The sequence below is a fragment of the Pantherophis guttatus genome, chromosome 3, assembly GCF_059756535.1.
Source record: "Pantherophis guttatus breed Tessera chromosome 3, ASM5975653v1, whole genome shotgun sequence".
NCBI classification, from domain to species: Eukaryota; Metazoa; Chordata; class Lepidosauria; order Squamata; family Colubridae; genus Pantherophis; species Pantherophis guttatus.
This window is the reverse complement of record NC_142065.1, coordinates 106,997,014-107,014,076: the sequence shown is the minus strand read 5'-3', so window position 1 is coordinate 107,014,076 and position 17,063 is coordinate 106,997,014. Positions and strand designations below refer to the sequence as shown.

General features: G+C 39.3%; 1 protein-coding gene across 1 annotated transcript in view; it reads right to left on the bottom strand.

The window, feature by feature from the left end:
- The window catches only part of TNR (tenascin R), a 494,447-nt gene that overhangs the window by 111,749 nt on the left and 365,635 nt on the right, over positions 1–17,063 (bottom strand). Inside the window, exon 3 of the mRNA XM_060690152.2 lies at positions 6,109–6,667. Within this exon, the coding sequence (XP_060546135.2) occupies positions 6,109–6,607 (499 nt within the window). The 5' untranslated portion in view covers positions 6,608–6,667. The remainder of the gene's footprint in view (positions 1–6,108; positions 6,668–17,063) is intronic.

The following is a 17,063-nucleotide window of genomic DNA, read 5'->3' as shown; positions in this document are numbered from 1 at the left end:
GATGTACAGCTGGGTGTCATCAGCGTACTGATGGAACTCCACCCCGAAGCCACGGATGATCTCACCCAGCGGCTTCACATAAATGTTGAACAGAAGGGGCGAGAGGACCGACCCTTGTGGCACCCCACAAGCAAGGTGCCTCGGGGTCGACCGCTGCCCCCCTGTCAACACAGATTGCGACCGGTCAGAGAGGTAGGAGGAGAACCACCGCAGAACGGTGCCCCCCACCCCCAACCCCGCCAACCGGTGCAACATGGTACCATGGTCGATGGTATCAAAAGCCGCTGAGAGGTCTAACAGAACCAGGATAGAGGAGCAACCCCTATCCCGAGCCCTCCAGAGATCATCCACCAACGCGACCAATGCCGTTTCCGTGCTGTGCCCAGGCCGGAAGCCGGACTGGAGCGGGTCTAGATAGACATCATCCAGGTACCGGGGAAGCTGTTGCGCCACCACACTCTCAACAACCTTCGCAACAAAGCGAAGGTTGGAGACTGGACGATAGTTAGCCAAAACAGCCGGATCCAGAGAGGGCTTCTTGAGGAGGGGCCTCACAACCGCTTCTTTCAAAGCGGCCGGCAGGACCCCCTCACTCAAAGAAGCGTTAACAATCTTCTGGAGCCAGCCTCGTGTCACCTCCCGGGAAGAAAAGATGCTACTATTGGACCCAGCTTCTCAACTTTATAATACATGGTGAGATGAAGAAAAAAAAGAGAAGGCTGATGGCTGACGACATAGGACAACATATTCCAGTATTGTCTCATCCCTTAACAAATATTCTCCTCCCACATGGAAGGAAGGAGAAGATGATGTGTAGGAAGGAAACATACATTATCCCCCTTTCTTCCTAACAGGTTCACAACTAAAATACTGCTGATTCTTTTACTGTCCTGTGTGTTTTGGGGGTGGGGTGTAAGTGGGTGAGAAACAAAGAAGTCTCTTTTATCTTCTTCCTCCTAATCCCACTCCATACTGAACAGCAGAGAACAGTTTTAATATAACTCTCCTATCTGGGTTGCAAAAATTCAAAATTCTGGATGACATTAGATAGTAGGGAAAAGCTGCAGCAAACTATCTTTGTTGCTTTCTAATTGTCACTCACATTTTTGTAGCCCATATTCAGTAGGCCAAGCCCTAACCTCTTGGTGTACACTCTCTTCCTCATCTGCAGGATAGGATCGTATCTTGCTTTTGTGGTACAATTTCCTCTCCCCATAATTTTCCTTCTTTCTTTCTGCTGCCAGCTATTTTTTTTTTACCTTTCATTTTCATAGTTCAATTACTCCGATATTCTGTGGGCTTCAAGGTTGATTGATCTTTGAGTGATTTGTTTTACAGATCTAATTTTCTTAAATCTTTTTCTGCTCACAAATACATTACTGTGTACCAGGAATCCTCTGGAATTGCAAAACTGCTATCTTGTTTTTCTTCCTTACTACAAGGAAGTATCTTCACTCTCATTATACAATAGAACTTTCTCTCTTGCTTGCTTTAATGCTCTACCATTGGTAGTCCTGGAAGGAAAGCATAAAAACATCTCCATTTCAGAGCAAATTGTCAGTGTGAAATTCAGACAGTAGTCGCTAGCTGAGACATTTCCACACTGGCTTTTCAAGGGGAATCCATACTTTCACCTGATAACTCCCCTTGCATTTTATAGACTCTATAGATTACATTCAATTCTGTTTTTAAACTTGATTTGCTTTAAATATTTTTTTCCTGGATAATCTGATCTTATATTTAAAAAAAAAAAACTAAACCTCCACAAGGTTGATTCTTGTTTGGCTTTTGAAGGAACAAATGGGGTCTGAAATAGAAGATTGCAACATAAACAACTCAATTAAAAACACTAGTTTTTCTCTATCAATCACTTCCTGGTTAGGAAAATAACTCCAAGGACCTCATCAGAGGCCTTGCTCTGAATGTATCTATATTTTGAGCCTAACCGAATAATTATTTGAGGTGAGCAGGCATTTTCAGTGATGGTTTCATATTGTGAAATATCCTCTTAGGAAAGTTCACTTAGTCTTAGCATATTCCCTTCTTGCTCTTTCAGGGCCAAACCAAACCATGTTTATTCACTCAAGTGCTTTAATGTATGTGCCTCTACATTATGTCAGGTATAATTTAACACTCTGGGGCTATATTTTTGAATGATAGTTTTAGATATCTTTGTTTATCGACTTTTAATGGTTGCTTTTAGTCTTTTAAAGAGTTTGTGTTTTTGCATTTGCCATTCATACTAAGTGCATATTTAAAATGATTTTATAGATCTTACTCTTTTATTGTTAAGTTCAGGCTCTAGCTATATGATTGATTGAAGACCAGTTGTACCGCTTAAGCTTCTCCTCAAGGGGGTAATTAAATTAAACAAATGGAAATAGAACTTCTCTTTTGTTTGTTTTCCCTGCCAACCTCCTGTTGCCCAGAGGCCTTTGCCTGTAGATAAATATTACTGAGTGTTCAGTTTTGGGATTCCTAAATTTAATCCTTTAATATCAATGCAGGTTTGGGAGGGGATGGCTCTCTGGAGTATCTCACCCATTGTTTCCTCCCTTTAGAACTACCCTTTCTAAATATAGGAAGGATAGCTCTATATAGTCTTATTGCACAGATGCTCTCCTTTCAGGATATTACTATAAATTGCTAAGAGGCTTGATCAGCCCAGATTCTTCACTCCATCTCCATTTCCCCTGTGTTTTCAGTTGAAGCCTTAACCTTCCTTGTCTCAGTGCTTTCAGGTACATTCTTCTAATATTCTAACGAGAGAGGTACTGTCCAGCCTCTCTTGTCTCAGCTGTGTTCAATGTCAGAATCACAGCTTCTGTCTCATTTCTGACTTTTAGAATCCAGATGCCCATTATTACTCCTTTCTTCCCTCAGTGCACTGGGAAAGACTCAATTCCTCAATCTAAATGAAAGCTGGAAGCATTGAACACGAGACGAGAGAATTGCTGGAGTCAATATTTAAAGAGAAACCTTTTAAGGGCATTTGCTGATGACCTGGTAATAATGTTGGAAGATCCTCTAGAAGAAATGGAAAAACTAAAGGATTTAGTGATGTTAGTTGGTTTTAAAATTAATAAACAAAAGACAAAGATGTTAACAAAGAATGGAAATGGAAAATGAAACATTTTTTCTTGCTGGGATTAAGGGACAGTCAATTAGAAAAGAGCCATGGAAATTTATTCTTAAATACAATTACTGCTGCAAGATTATTATACCAGCAAAAATGGAAAGGCTTTGAAATACACACAAGGGAGAAATGGTTGGTGAAGATGACAGAACTAGCAGAGAGGGCAATGTAAACTTATTTGATTAAAAAAAGATCAACACGTATATTTATCAGTGATGTGAAACACCTTGGACTTTTTGTTGAAAAAAGAGTAAAATGAACTTGTAATTTATGGATTTGAAGATTAGAAAGGATAGCTTATGAAAAAAAAGGAAATTATTATGTAACCTTAAAGAGAGCGGGTAAAATAAACATGCATTTATAACTTCTGTCAAAAAGAACAGAAGCCATTTCTTTATGTTTTCATTTTTCTTTCTTTTTACTCATTATTTTTATTTTCTTTGTCTCTTTTCTAATATCTGCATTGTTTTTATCTTGTTAAGAATCTCTTCAATATATATATATATATATATATTTAAAAAAAGTACTTCTTTCTTTGATGACATTTTCTCCCATCTAGCATATTTTCTGTGTACTACCTATCCCTTTTGGAACTGAGATTCATTATGCCAACAGCTCTCTTCAGTAACATCTTAGCACAATGGCCTGCTGTTTCTTTAGTTTTGAAGAACAGATTTGTAGAGTTGACCAAGTGAACCATGTCTTTTGAATGACTAAACTGACAGGTTTCCAATGAATTCCACAAAGCTTTGCTGTTTGCTATTCAGAAAGAACCCATATGAACAGTTCTGCTTCCATTGAGAGAGTTGTTGTTGCTTTTGATTGCATTTTAGTTTGCTGAAGACAGAATGTCACAGGCATTTTAAATATGTGCCCTTGTTATATGATCACAAATGATTGAAGGCTGTTCATTAGTAATCAGATACATGATTGTTTGTCTCAATGGCACAGATGTGAAAATTGCTGCATTCCTTGGCTCTGTTCAGAAGTTCATTTTCATCATATGAAAGGGGAGAATGAGACTAGGTTTCCTGCCCATCACTCACCATTATATACATATTTTTTACATTTATCTAGGATTTTATATTGCACGGGGAACACATACTCATAGAGGACTCTACTTTTGAGAAAAGCTGCCCATCTATCTTCTCATTCCAATTTGAGGAAGCCAGAAAGAATGAATGCTAGTTTCTGTCCATCCCATCAGATCTGGCAAGATCCCTTCTGAAAACAGTGCCATCCCATTGGACCTAGAAAAAATGGCTTTCTGTCACTGTAGAACATCTTCTCCCCAGGGGTGAAATCCAGCAGGTTCTGACAGGTTCTGGAGAACTGGTAGCAGAAATTTTGAGTAATTTGGAGAACCAGCAAATGCCACCTCTAGCTGGCCCCAGAGTGGGGTGGGAATGGAGATTTTGCAATATTCTTCCCCCAGGAGTGGGGTGGGAATGGAGATTTTGCAGTATGCTTCGCCTGGAGTGGGGTGGAAATGGAGATTTTGCAGTATCCTTCCCCTGCCATGCCCACCAAGTCATGCCCACCAAGCCACACCACGCCCACCAAACCATGCCCACAGAACCGGTAGTAAAAAAAATTGGATTTCATCACTGCTTCTCCCTGAGATTTGAATTGCCCTGACTTGGTTGGCTTTCTAGAAGCCTTTACAAATGTGATTCTTCCTTCAGACTCTAAAGTCAGGTTGATAATAGAGTCCAGAAACTTTGTATTGCTTTTGTATGTATGCTTATGTTTTTAATGCTTTGGTAGCATAAATTAGCAGAATGAATGAATGAATGAATGAATGAATGAATGAATGAATGAATCAATCAATCAATCAATCAATCAATCAATCAATCAATCAATGATTGATTGAATGAATGAATCAATGATACCATAGCTAGAATGAAAAATCTAGAAAACCACTCGATGGCAGTAAAGAGTTTTTGCATCTCTTCCCTGCTATCTAATGGTCATCTGGATCTTTTCAGTTCAGGTATAGTAACCATAGGAAAAGGGTAAGATTGAATGCATTCCCTTCCCTTGATGCTTTGCATACATAGTTGCATGAGAGAAAAAAGGGCTCTTGTTTATACTACTTTCATTTTTTGGAAGCCGTAAAGGGGCTTATTCTCCTTTTATAATGCCACAAAGATGACAGTATACAACTTTTCTTTTGAATTTCCTGTTCTAACTTTGGTTTCCTTAAAATTTGGGAGCAATTGATTCCTTGTTTCAAAATTGTTAGGTTGCTTATGCATCAAAATTTTAATACACTTTCTCAAACTCTGGGGATGATTCTCTAAAACTTTCTTTTTCTCCTTGTCTTTTTAAAATATAAGCTCACAATTATTAAAGACTTGGTGAAGTCTTTAATAATTAATTTTGTCATGGGAGATACAGTCATAGTGCAGATTTTCTTGAATTTGTAAACTTTTCCTTAGAATAATCAGGAAATAGCACTATTTGAGGGTGGGGGGAGGCACAGGATGGTAGCCATTGGGTACTTTCAAGTAATACTTCAGGGGCATTCTCAGAGGCCTGCTACTGCTTCTGCCTATTAACAGCAATTTTGGACAGCGATACTACCTGAGGCAAACCTCTTCCCAAAAGCCTTTTGAAGTGATCCTGTACCCCCTGAAAAAAAGGTTCATTAACCTGTGTGCATAGTTGTAAAAGGAGTGGAACAGAGACAGATAATTATTTTTATAGAAAGAAAAAATAAAGTGTAAGGAAAGAAAACAGGGTGAAAGAGGGGGAAAGTTGGACATAGTAAAAATTAAACATGAACCTAATCCTACTAATAAAGAGTAAAACTAAAAAGGATGTCAAGACTGCCAAACGTGAAACTCTGAAATTTGGAAGCAGAATGGAGTATTCGGTGTGTTCAAGCTTCAAGCAAATGACTCCAAGTTCATTCTTTCACCTTTGACATTTCTTAGCTCCTAGGAGGACCTCATGGCATTAGTTACTACCTGTGGCTGCATTTTCTTGACAGCAATTGGAGTTGCATTGGTCTCGGAGTATAGACACCTCCCTTTCCAGCATCTCAATCCTGCTCAGCAGCTCCTGTATGTCCCGGGAGGAGGCGGCACACTTGCAAGTCTGTTTGGGGAGGTTTATCTTGTGGGTGAAGGTGACCTGGCTCTCACTGTCTGAGGTCTGCTCGGTGTATTCCGTCATCCGGTCATCTTCCGAACTCACCTCTGGGTCAGATGAAGCCTCTAGGGATGAGGAGCAGAGGCTGTCCAGAGGCACATTAATGTTGTATATATGGCTGAAGACCATGGGTTGCTCTTTGATAGGGGATGTGTAGTTGGCAAAGCTGCCTTCTTCATCAGTCACCTGTTTTTTAACTCTCTCTGTCATCACTTCCAGGTGGCATTCAAAGGGTCTGAAGATGGATGCCAACAGCATTACGTTCAGGCTAACCAGAACATTTCTTAGGATCACATTTTCACCATCCGCCCTCATTTTCTTGAGAAGGACAGGGAACTTCTACACCAGCCTTGGGAAACAATGTTTTAGGAAGACCTGCAATGAAGCACAGCAATATATTGTTACAAGTAGCTCCTAAGAAAATCTAATGACAAAGATCAAGACAGTGTTTCTATGCATGGGAGTAACATTGCATAGAATAAAGTAGAAAGGTACAAGTTAGCCTGCAACAGGGATCCATTTGTAATCCATGTCAGTCAAAAGGTTTTTCTAATCCGTAGTAAAACAAAAGGCGGCTGAACTCTTGCAGCCACTACTATTTATGATTTTTCCCATTTGCAAAGTGCTTCATAATCTTAAGACTGTGCAGAACCTTCCCATCTGGTCAAACCAGAAAGCCGCTTTGCCTTTATACAGTCAGGCTCTAGGATGCTGGTGCTGAGTAGTTTTCTTGTCCCGTCTTTCTTCAGTCAAGACAAGCAGCAACTGAATCTGAGACCATCTGAGGAAAAGGAGCCTGAATTGTACCAGATTCTCTCAGCCATTGCTCTAGTGCAATCTCTCAGTCCCTATTGCATGCTGAAATACTTATCCGCCCTGCCCTCCAAAATGCAAGTTCTTCTATTTCGCCCTTACTCTAGTCTCTTCCAAACTTAGTTTTAAGCTATCAATTCTCTGGCCCAGCAACCTGTTGTTTGATTCTCAGTCTTCAAAATTAAAAATTAATGGCTCAAAATAATTACTGCAATAATTATAATTGTTAAGTACCGTGACAATCTGGAGAAGCATCTGGAGTGGCAATATTAATTGGCTGAGGACTGTTTTCTACATTGCCATGCAATGCCATTGGAAGGAGCCCATTGATTTATGCCTATTGGATCTAAGCAGTTTCTTTAGCTATCTTGGAAAGAATTCATACTTTTTCAGCTTGGCTGATTGGTTCTAATGAGATGGGTACAGTCCACATCAGAAGGAGGAATACTTCCTTATCTCTCTAAAACATTTATTCTGCGCATATTGAGTGGCATTGGGGAAAAAAGAATGAAGTATTAAAATACCAATAGTGATTATTTAAAGCATGCCTTCATCTCAGTCCATGTAATGTTCTCCAGAAATGCAGAGCTAATTTCAGGCCGCTGCATTAAATATAATTAAAAGGCCCTGCACAATATTTGGTTTATTTACGTTTCTGCATAAGACACACAAATACAGCTTATTACAAGGCTTTTCACCTCCCACTTGCAAACTGAATGATTTCGTAAAGTGTTTTTATCTACAACAGGGCAACTTTCCATTTCGGTATTGATTTGCAGCCCCTGGGTGTTAAATCCAAATTCCAAGGGCCAAATTCATCCTGCAAGGAAAGCTATTTTCTTCAAAGTAGTTAGGCTGAATCTATACTTTTGTTCAGCAGGGTTTTTCCTTTGTTGTTGATGATTGAGGATAGGTAGATGGGGGCTGGGAAAGCTATGCATTGATCAACATTTCACTCTAATGCTTTAAAGAATTGTGGCAGAGCCTCTGCAGGCAAAGTTGTGATTCCATGCCAAAAGAGCCTCATTATTCCAAGCACAGCACTGGGATCAGGGGACTGCCTCATGCTTTCCTGCTGCTGGAAAATTTGTCTTGCATTTAATTTTCACTGGGCACCTGTACAATTTAAATATTAACTTGCTTGCCTGTTTATTTATTTTTATTTATATATTTATCCATCCATTCATCAAATTTACATGGTTGCCTATCTCTCAAAGACTCTGGGTGGTATGGAAGTCTCATTCATCATCTTCAGCCTGGTATTTTTGGCTTCGTGCTTCTAGGACAGTGGTTCTCAACCTTCCTAATGCCGCGACCCTTTAATACAGTTCCTCATGTTGTGGTGACCCCCAACCAGGGGTGGGTTCTAAATGTTTTTACTACCGGTTCTGTGGGCGTGGCTTATTTTGTGGGTGTGGCTTTGGGGGGGGTCATGTGACTGGGTGGGCGTGGCTAGCTGGTCATGTGACCGGGTGGCCATGGCTATGTCTATAGGGACTACTCAGAGGGCTGAAAAAAGTCATTTCTGACAGGTCCACGGACTTTTGACTGGTCCTCACACTTATGACCATCCTCACATTTATGCCTGTGCAGCATTCTTAACAACCATGTCACTCATTTCACAACTGCTTCTCTTCACATGGTGACAAGATAGGGCAAAAAGGTAAATTGTGAGGACAGTCGTAAGTTCGAGAACTGGTCAAAAGTCCGAGGACCAGTCAAAAATAACTTTTTCAGCCCTCTGAGTAGTCCCTGTGCACAAAAGGACTACCCAGAGGGCTGAAAAATGTGATTTCTGACAGGTCCTCGCACTTTTGACCGGTCTTCACAGTTATGACTGGTCATCATTTATGCGCATTGTACCATTCTTAACAACCATGTCACTCATTTCACAACTGCTTCTCTTCACCATGGTGACAAGATAGGGCAAAAACGTAAATTGTGAGGACAGTCATAAGTTCGAGGACTGGTCAAAAGTGCGAGGACCAGTCAAAAATAACTTTTTCAGCCCTCTGAGTAGTCCATATGCATAAAAGGATACAGCAATAGAGAGGGATGAAGGAAGGGAAGGGAAATTAGAGTAGGAGTGAGAGTAAGAGAGGGAGGAAGAGAGGAGGAGAAGGAGAAAGAAAGAGGAAATAGGGAGAAGAAGAAGAGGGGGAGAAGAGAAAGTAAGAAGGAAAGAAAAGACAGAGGTGGTAGGTTTGAGGAGAAAGATTGCTGTACAATAAAAAAGATGAAAGGGAAGAAAGCCAACCCCAAATAAATATAAAGATATTAAGATAAAGAATGAATTGTTAAACTTTAAAGAATAAAAGAGAACAAATAGGAATAAATAGCAATAATTAGAAATACACATACAAACATACAACACATTTTCTTTGAACAGAGTATTTGGCCGGTTCACAAATTTAAACAGTTGTAGGAGGTTAGCACCCACCCCTTTCCTAGAAGAATGAAATATTTTGGGAAATATTAAAAAGGCAGAATATTACATTTCCCTGGATGAGAAATGGAGAAGCATATTTTACAGACAAAGCAGCTCCCACCTTCCTGCCGCCCACCCTTTGTTAATGGGCCAGAGGCAGAAAGTCAATCCTTTGTCAAAAGACATTTGCAACACAATAGCAACAGAAACTAACACAATGGGCCCCATCTAGCAACCGAAACTCACATGTGACCTGGGAAGCATTTGACCTGGGAAGCACATGTGACCATCAGCCAGCAAGGCTAGCTAAGACCCCCACCCCCTGGGAGTCTGACAATCAATCAGGATACTCTTTCGGGGCCCCAAGAAATGCAAAGCCAGAGAGAGCATAAAAACCCGAGGATTTACTGTATCTACCCCTTTTCTGTTCAGGAACTCAAGCCATGTGATCCTGTCCACCATTAAACCATCTTTCCAAGCAGTCTCCATGTTTCCAGTGTCTTTTTCCCCACTTGGAGCAGAACCCAGAAGGATATTTCTTCCAACACAGTGTTTAGTCATTTCAATTAAATTTACAATTTCTGTATTTCCTTTTTACCATATTTATTCCTCATCTATTTTTTTTTAAAAAAACAATATTACCCTTCATCCTCATCTCTAATTTAATCAAATTCAATTTTTCCCTTCTATTCTATATTATACCCCTTCCCATTGTCATCTATTTTTATATCCATTCTCACATTGGTTAATTATGTAATTATGTAATACAGTTGTTTAATACAAATTCAACATTTTAATGTAAATCAATTAGTTATATAACTATCTTTTTTGTATATTAATCAATATGAACATGAATATTCCAATTATTTCCATGCAATCCAATTTCTTACAAATCAATTAATTATATTTACCAATAATAATAAACCAAATAATTTCCCCCATATATTCCTCCAAACCACAACTTAACCATTTCTGCTTTCAACACAATATACAATTAATAGTATCTCAATTATTACAATTCCCTAGTTAAATAGAGCTTTTTTGCTTTTGTGTTTTAAAATTTTGAACCTCCTCTTTTGCCCTAAATTTCCCATTGTTTGCAGTTTTGCACCTACCTTTTTTGGTGAGGAAAAAGAAAACTCTCTGTCTCATTTTGTCACGTTGCAGCAAAGACCCTGCTTCCTTACTTTCAATTTCGCTTTTTCAGCATAGCTAGGGGGAAAACAATTTGCTCCAGGAATTTACCTCTTTGCAGCTAGCTCTTTGAAGCCCTGCAGCAAGAATTTAGTTTTTTTCCCTCTAGCCATCAGCTGGGACTCCGGAGGCAGCAATAGATTGGGAGTGGGCAGGGTAAGCGAATGGCGACCGGGCGATCCAACAGAGGCAGAGGGTGAGTGAAGGCGTGGCGGGGGGGGGGGGGGCGAGAGAGGGCTTTTGGCGACCCCTGTGAAATGGCCGTTCGACCCCCAAAGGGGTCGCAACCCCCAGGTTGAGAACCGCTGGTCTAGGAGCAAGCTCGAAACGTCGAAACGTTGCCAAGACACTTCCAATTTTACGTGGGAGAAAACCCGAATATATATATACATATATACATATACATATATATATATATATATATGTGTGTGTGTGTGTGTGTGTGTGTGTGTGTGTGTGTAAAATTCTGTGAGACTAACATAAATCAGATTTAGAGGAGTCTTCAGATCCCAGCATTTTTAAACTGCAAGAAACCTTGGTAAGGGTAGGGGGCAAAGGTTGGAATGTAAGCCCATGAAAGTGAAGGTCAAGTGGTTATGAGAGTGGCAGCAGCTAAATTGGTGGAATCACAAGTTCTCCACATTCGCCTACAAAGCAAGGCAAGAGCGATCAAAGCCAGACTGTAACTTCCAAAGAAATATGTAACTAAGCAGGCTGTATGGATTGAGCTGTTTCTACATGGCCATGTGGATTTCACATTTGTCTGCTCTGTCCTATTTGCATGTTATTGTGCAGTAAAAATTTGGCCAGAAAGATTTATAGTTGAAATATTTATTTCCACAAATGACAAATGGATTTTCATCACATCTAGGTATTACTAAACATATTTTAAACTGAGAAGCTTTAAATACATGTTAATATATCTTTGGAACTGAGAAGTACATTGGGAAAGTCTAAGGATGGAAAAGTCCGAAGTTTTTAATTTGCTATTGGACTGGGAAAGGATGAAAATTCTTCAGTCATTACTGAACAGAAGTGAGAGAATGAACTAAAAAAAAAAAAATAATAATGCCTGCACATTTGTTAAAAGGGTATTCCCTCTATCCCAGCCCTGCTTCCCCCTAGTTCAGCTCTGATGCTGCAGCTAAACTAGTCAGAAAAACAATACAATGAAGACACCTTGAATAGTAAAACTGGATTCTGATTATCTCATGCAACTTTTTGTAATGTAAAAATCAGATTCCTGCCTGCTATTTTATACATGCGTTAGGGTAGACACATGACTAGGGTAACACAGTCAATGCTGTTGTCTCATCACGATTTAATCCCAGAGATTAATCAATTCTATTCTATAGACAATATAACTGATATTCAGCTAGTAACATGATCAAAGGTGGCCTGAGAACCACTCCAACTTATATGAAGCAAAGGAGCAGAGCAGGCTGGGAGATACTAAGAGCTACATCCTCGCCATGCCCTTTGAGAATGGAGAAAAAACTTCGTTCCCATGAATGAAGGACAAGATAATAGATTTTCCAGACCCTGCATATCTTACCGGAATGAATGGGGACCAATGTAGGAATATATAATACAGCAGTGACAAATGTAAAATTGCTTTATATAATTCATACCTGTTTTCTGTATTGTGGTTTTTTTTATTCCCCAAGGGGAATGAAGAATCTTCTACTCCTACAATCAGTTGTGTACTACTTTTTTCCTTTTTGCAAAATTATGGCAAGCCTAAAAACATGCTCAGCATTTATAGCTTTAATTTTTCTTAAAGTTACAGCTGCTGTTTGCTTTCCTCCTTAATCAGTGAATAATACCTCTCCCTGAAATCAAATCAGTAGATGTCATCTCCACCTTTGTTCTATGGGAGAAAGAAGAGCACAGATTTAAATTCAGTGACAACCTTATAAAATCTCCAGTTAAGGGGGTGAAGATGAGAGATAGTCTAAGATGGAACACTATAATTCTGATGAAATGAGCTGCCCTAAGGGTTGTGAACATGGAAGTGGTTCAATAGATGTTTATTTCATTAATTGGTTAGCATCATTTGTATGCTCCTTATTCATAACTACTCTAGATTAGCTGATTAACAGCTGTTAAAATTGCTACAAAAACATTATACTACCATATTTTCAATGCTGCCCCTTCCCCCTCTCCCCCCTGCCCTGGTGCCTATTGTTACTTTCCAAAGACTTTTTGAGAAAGTATAGTTTTAATACTTTTCAGAATGCTATCAGGGACCACCCTAGCCTTGGGAGAAGATTTCTTGATTCCTGCCCTCTTAATATGTCATGGTGGTCAATCTGTAGTAGGCCTTTTTGGGCCTCTTATCACCAAGTCATAAGTGGCTTGGTTTCTTCTTTTGTTCCCGTGAAAAAGTGAGCATCTTAAACATGGGTAGGCATCTTGGTTCTCTCTCATCCTCTCCAAGCAATATAGTTAAGAGCAAGGCATAATATAGGATGTAGTCCAAAGCATTTGGAGAAAACTGGGTTGCCTAGCCTCTGTCTGGACAGTACTATCTGGACAATAATCAACTTTTTCATACTGGGATCCTCCTTTCAGCACACCCTACAATCTATTTTTTTTTTAAAAAAAATTGAGTACATTGCATGCCGCCCCAAAACATCAATTTCCTGCATAGTTTACAGTACTTAGTTCACAATTTCTACTTGTCTTTTTCTTATGCATCACTCTCTATTTTCTGTTTCCTCCCCATCCTTCCCACAAACTGACAAATGGCAGTTTGAAGAAAACTGAAGAAAGAAAGAAAATGGCAGATTGATTCTATTCAGCTCAGGTGGGGTCTGGCTGAGACAATGTGAGTTGCCCAAATCACCCAGTCGGCTTTCATGGATAACACAGGACTAGAACTCACACTCTCCTGATTTCTAGCCTGATGCCTTCACCACTAAATCAAATTTCCATTCTTCTCTGGTAAAAATGAATCCTTTATACCTAAAAAATATTGTAGAGTAGGCTAGGAAGCCTCCACACTGAGTCTTCTCAGATTCTCGGACTAGCTATTCTCATGGTAACTAATGGCTTGAAAGAAATCCCACTGGTTTCAGGTTGCCTTCTGGCCTCATACAATATCTCAGGTGGTTCTACAACTAAGACTTACTGGTAGTTTCTGTTTTCAAGGATTGCTATAACCTTATGGCTGGGTATTATTTGGACTTTCCATGACTATCATTTTTATATCAATATGTTAGGTATAAGATAGCAACTCTGGTTCTGAGCAAGCTGAGTGGAGAAAGAGCCAACACTTCAAAGCCAAATTTGTGCATTGTGGGGATGATAGATGGTTCTCTCTGTGGAACTGACTCAATAAAGAACACAAGAGTCACTTTTTCATGGAAAGTGAACAGAGGTTGACCAACTGACGAAATAAGAGAGCAAAAGTCTGTGCAGCATGCAGGGGAAGATGGATGGATAAAAGACAGAGGCAGGAGCAGCAGAGAGGAGAGACTAACAATATAAAGGTACAGAGATAATTCAATAAGAAGGAAGGATGAATGTGATCCTGCAAAAGCAAGGGAAGAAAGATAGAACAAATACTGACTGTATACACATTTGTTAACACTTATAAATTAGAGAAGATAAAAGAACTTGATGAAAAGATATTTGGGGAAGCTACATACCCATCTTATCAATATAATTATCATGGTAACCTTCAGCAGCCAAGGTAATGATGTCCTTTGATAATTTATAAGCACTAGATAATGGACTTTTCCTACTGCTCCATTTTGATACAGTGCTAATGAGGTGAATTGGGGGCTTTCTGCAGGTAGAGGAATTATGCAATCTGGCTATCTTCAGCACTTTTTTTCCCTACTAAATCTTTGCTGTCAAAGGACGGTAGCTTGATGCTGATTGCTCTGTAATTTTGTAGCTTGCTCTCCATTTTCTCCTCACAAGAAAGACTTCTCTATATTTATCATCTTCTCCACAAAGATTGCCAATGGAACTATTTTGCTTGAATCTTACACCAACCTGCAAATGTCAATACATGTTTGCATTGCTGCAGGAAACAGCAAATAGGAAAGTGGGTTTGGAGGGTAGGCAGAGCAATATTACTCCACCGGCCATCAATGATTTGAGACCTGCATTCATGTCTGTCATATTTTTAAACTTTCCACTGGGCGGTCTTAGGCAGCAACCAAGACTTAGCTTCATCAATAAAGGAGAATATCCATAGCTCAGGATTGAAATGAGGTGTCTTTGATGCTCTCTGAGCTTGCTTGTTTTCTTGCAGACATTACCTAGTTACCTAGTTTGTTATCCAAACTAGGTAACATCATCAGTGCTCAGTACCTCTCACTTAGCTTCACCTTACCCATATATCCAAAATTAGGTTAAGTCACACCTTCTACAGTAGGCAGAGCTATTAAGATAAGTCATTCCACTAATTAATTGTTCTGTCAGGAAATATCTCAAATATCTCTTTAATTCTAGGGTCTTCTCTCCTTCATTAATTTCCATCCATTGTTTCTTGTCTTGCTTTCAGGTGCTTTAGAACATAGATTGATCCCCCCTCTTCTTTGTGGCAGCCCCTTAGATATTGGAACACTGCTATCATGTCACATCTAGTCCTTCATGTCACCTCTTTTCATTAAACTAGACATATCCAATTCCTGCAACTGTTCTTCATATGTTTTAGCCTCCAGTCCCCTAATCATCTTTGTTGCTCTTTTCTGCACTCTTTCTAGAGTCTCTTTTTTATATTGTGGCAACCAAAACTGGATGCAATATTCCAAGTGTGGTCTTATCAAGGCATTGTAAAATGGTACTTCACATAATCGTGATTCTATCCCTCTGTTAATGCAGCCTAGGACTGTGTGGATTTTTTTGGCAGCTGCAGCACACTGCTAACTCACATTTAAGTGATTGTACACTAGGACTCCAAGATCCCTCTCGCAGTAACTAGTACAGAGCCAGTTACCACATATACTGTACCTATGCATTTGGTTTTTCTCTTGACAACTATTTCACAACCATGAAGTTTTCTCTCTTTGGGGGTTTTCTGAAGCCCAAAGTGAAGATTTCTGGAAAGATGGCCTCTACCTTTATGTAGAAGATCTATGAAAGGAGAAGGATTTTCCTGTCTATTTCTTTATGGAATAAAATTACTTGGGCCAGTTCTGATATTGTAAGATGACTGGAATCCATTTACCACTGCAAATAGATATGATTGACATTCCAATAATATAGAATTGGCAGCATTTTTGTGGCTATAGCTGCTACTTTTCCACTTAAAAAACCTTTCTTGGTCCACTGTTTTATCACTTCTCCAGTTCCTTGAGATAAAAGCAATACGAAAACATAATTCAAGCAAAACCTCATTGAATACAAAGATTATAATTATTTTAAACATAATCATTGTCACCTCACCATCAGAATCCCAGTTTGAAGGGTTCTAGGCATTAGTCAGGGATGACACTCTACCAAAAAAAGGCAGCACTTCTTATGATTTTACTGGCATGCTTTTGGGGACATGCATAGATAGATGGGTGTATGGTTTTAGGATTTCATTAAGAAATTAAAACTCAGTAAAGGAATAGGGATTGCAGTCCCATTTGAAAAAGATAAAAATGCAGAATGAATGGGCTAGCTCTCATAATTTGGTAACAGACAAGGAGCTTTAAGTATGTGGTTCAGGTTTCAGGGTTCAGAGGGATTTGTTATTACCTGCTGCAGGTACATGTAATTTTTCCTAATTAGACCCATCAATCAATTTTGCTTCCAAAAGAAAAATGAACTTGGAGGTCTTGCACAACCTTTGTTGAAACATAAAAGAAAAACACCAGATCTTTTTTCATTAATTTCCCTTTTAGGTTCTGTTATTTTATTGTAATAAACAAAGGCAGACATGGATATAAGACTTGAATCTGTTCAAGGATATACAGTAGTTAATTAACATGGGTGTATTGATAATTGAAAGAAGGGATTCTAGCAAGTTAATAATTTGTTCTCTCTCTCTCTCTCTCTCTCTCTCTCTCTCTCTCTCTCTCTCTCTCTCTCCCTCCCTCCCTCCCTCCCTCTCTCTCTCCCTCCCTCCCTTTCTCTCTCTCTCTTTCCCTCCTTCTAAAAGACACATATACAGGTTAGGGCTATGGTGTACAGGTTTCTCTTTCTTTCTTAATCACCAAAAAAAGTATCAGATACTAAGAGATACTGAGTGATTTTCTTTCTGTCAGTTAATACACTATTTTTCTTCTCCTAATCATATGCCTCTTTATTTTTATTGGAATGTGCTGGTCATGGGGCTGCCCATGAAGAGCATGCAAAAGCAGTGCACGGGCAAGTTATATGTGCCCCTAGAAT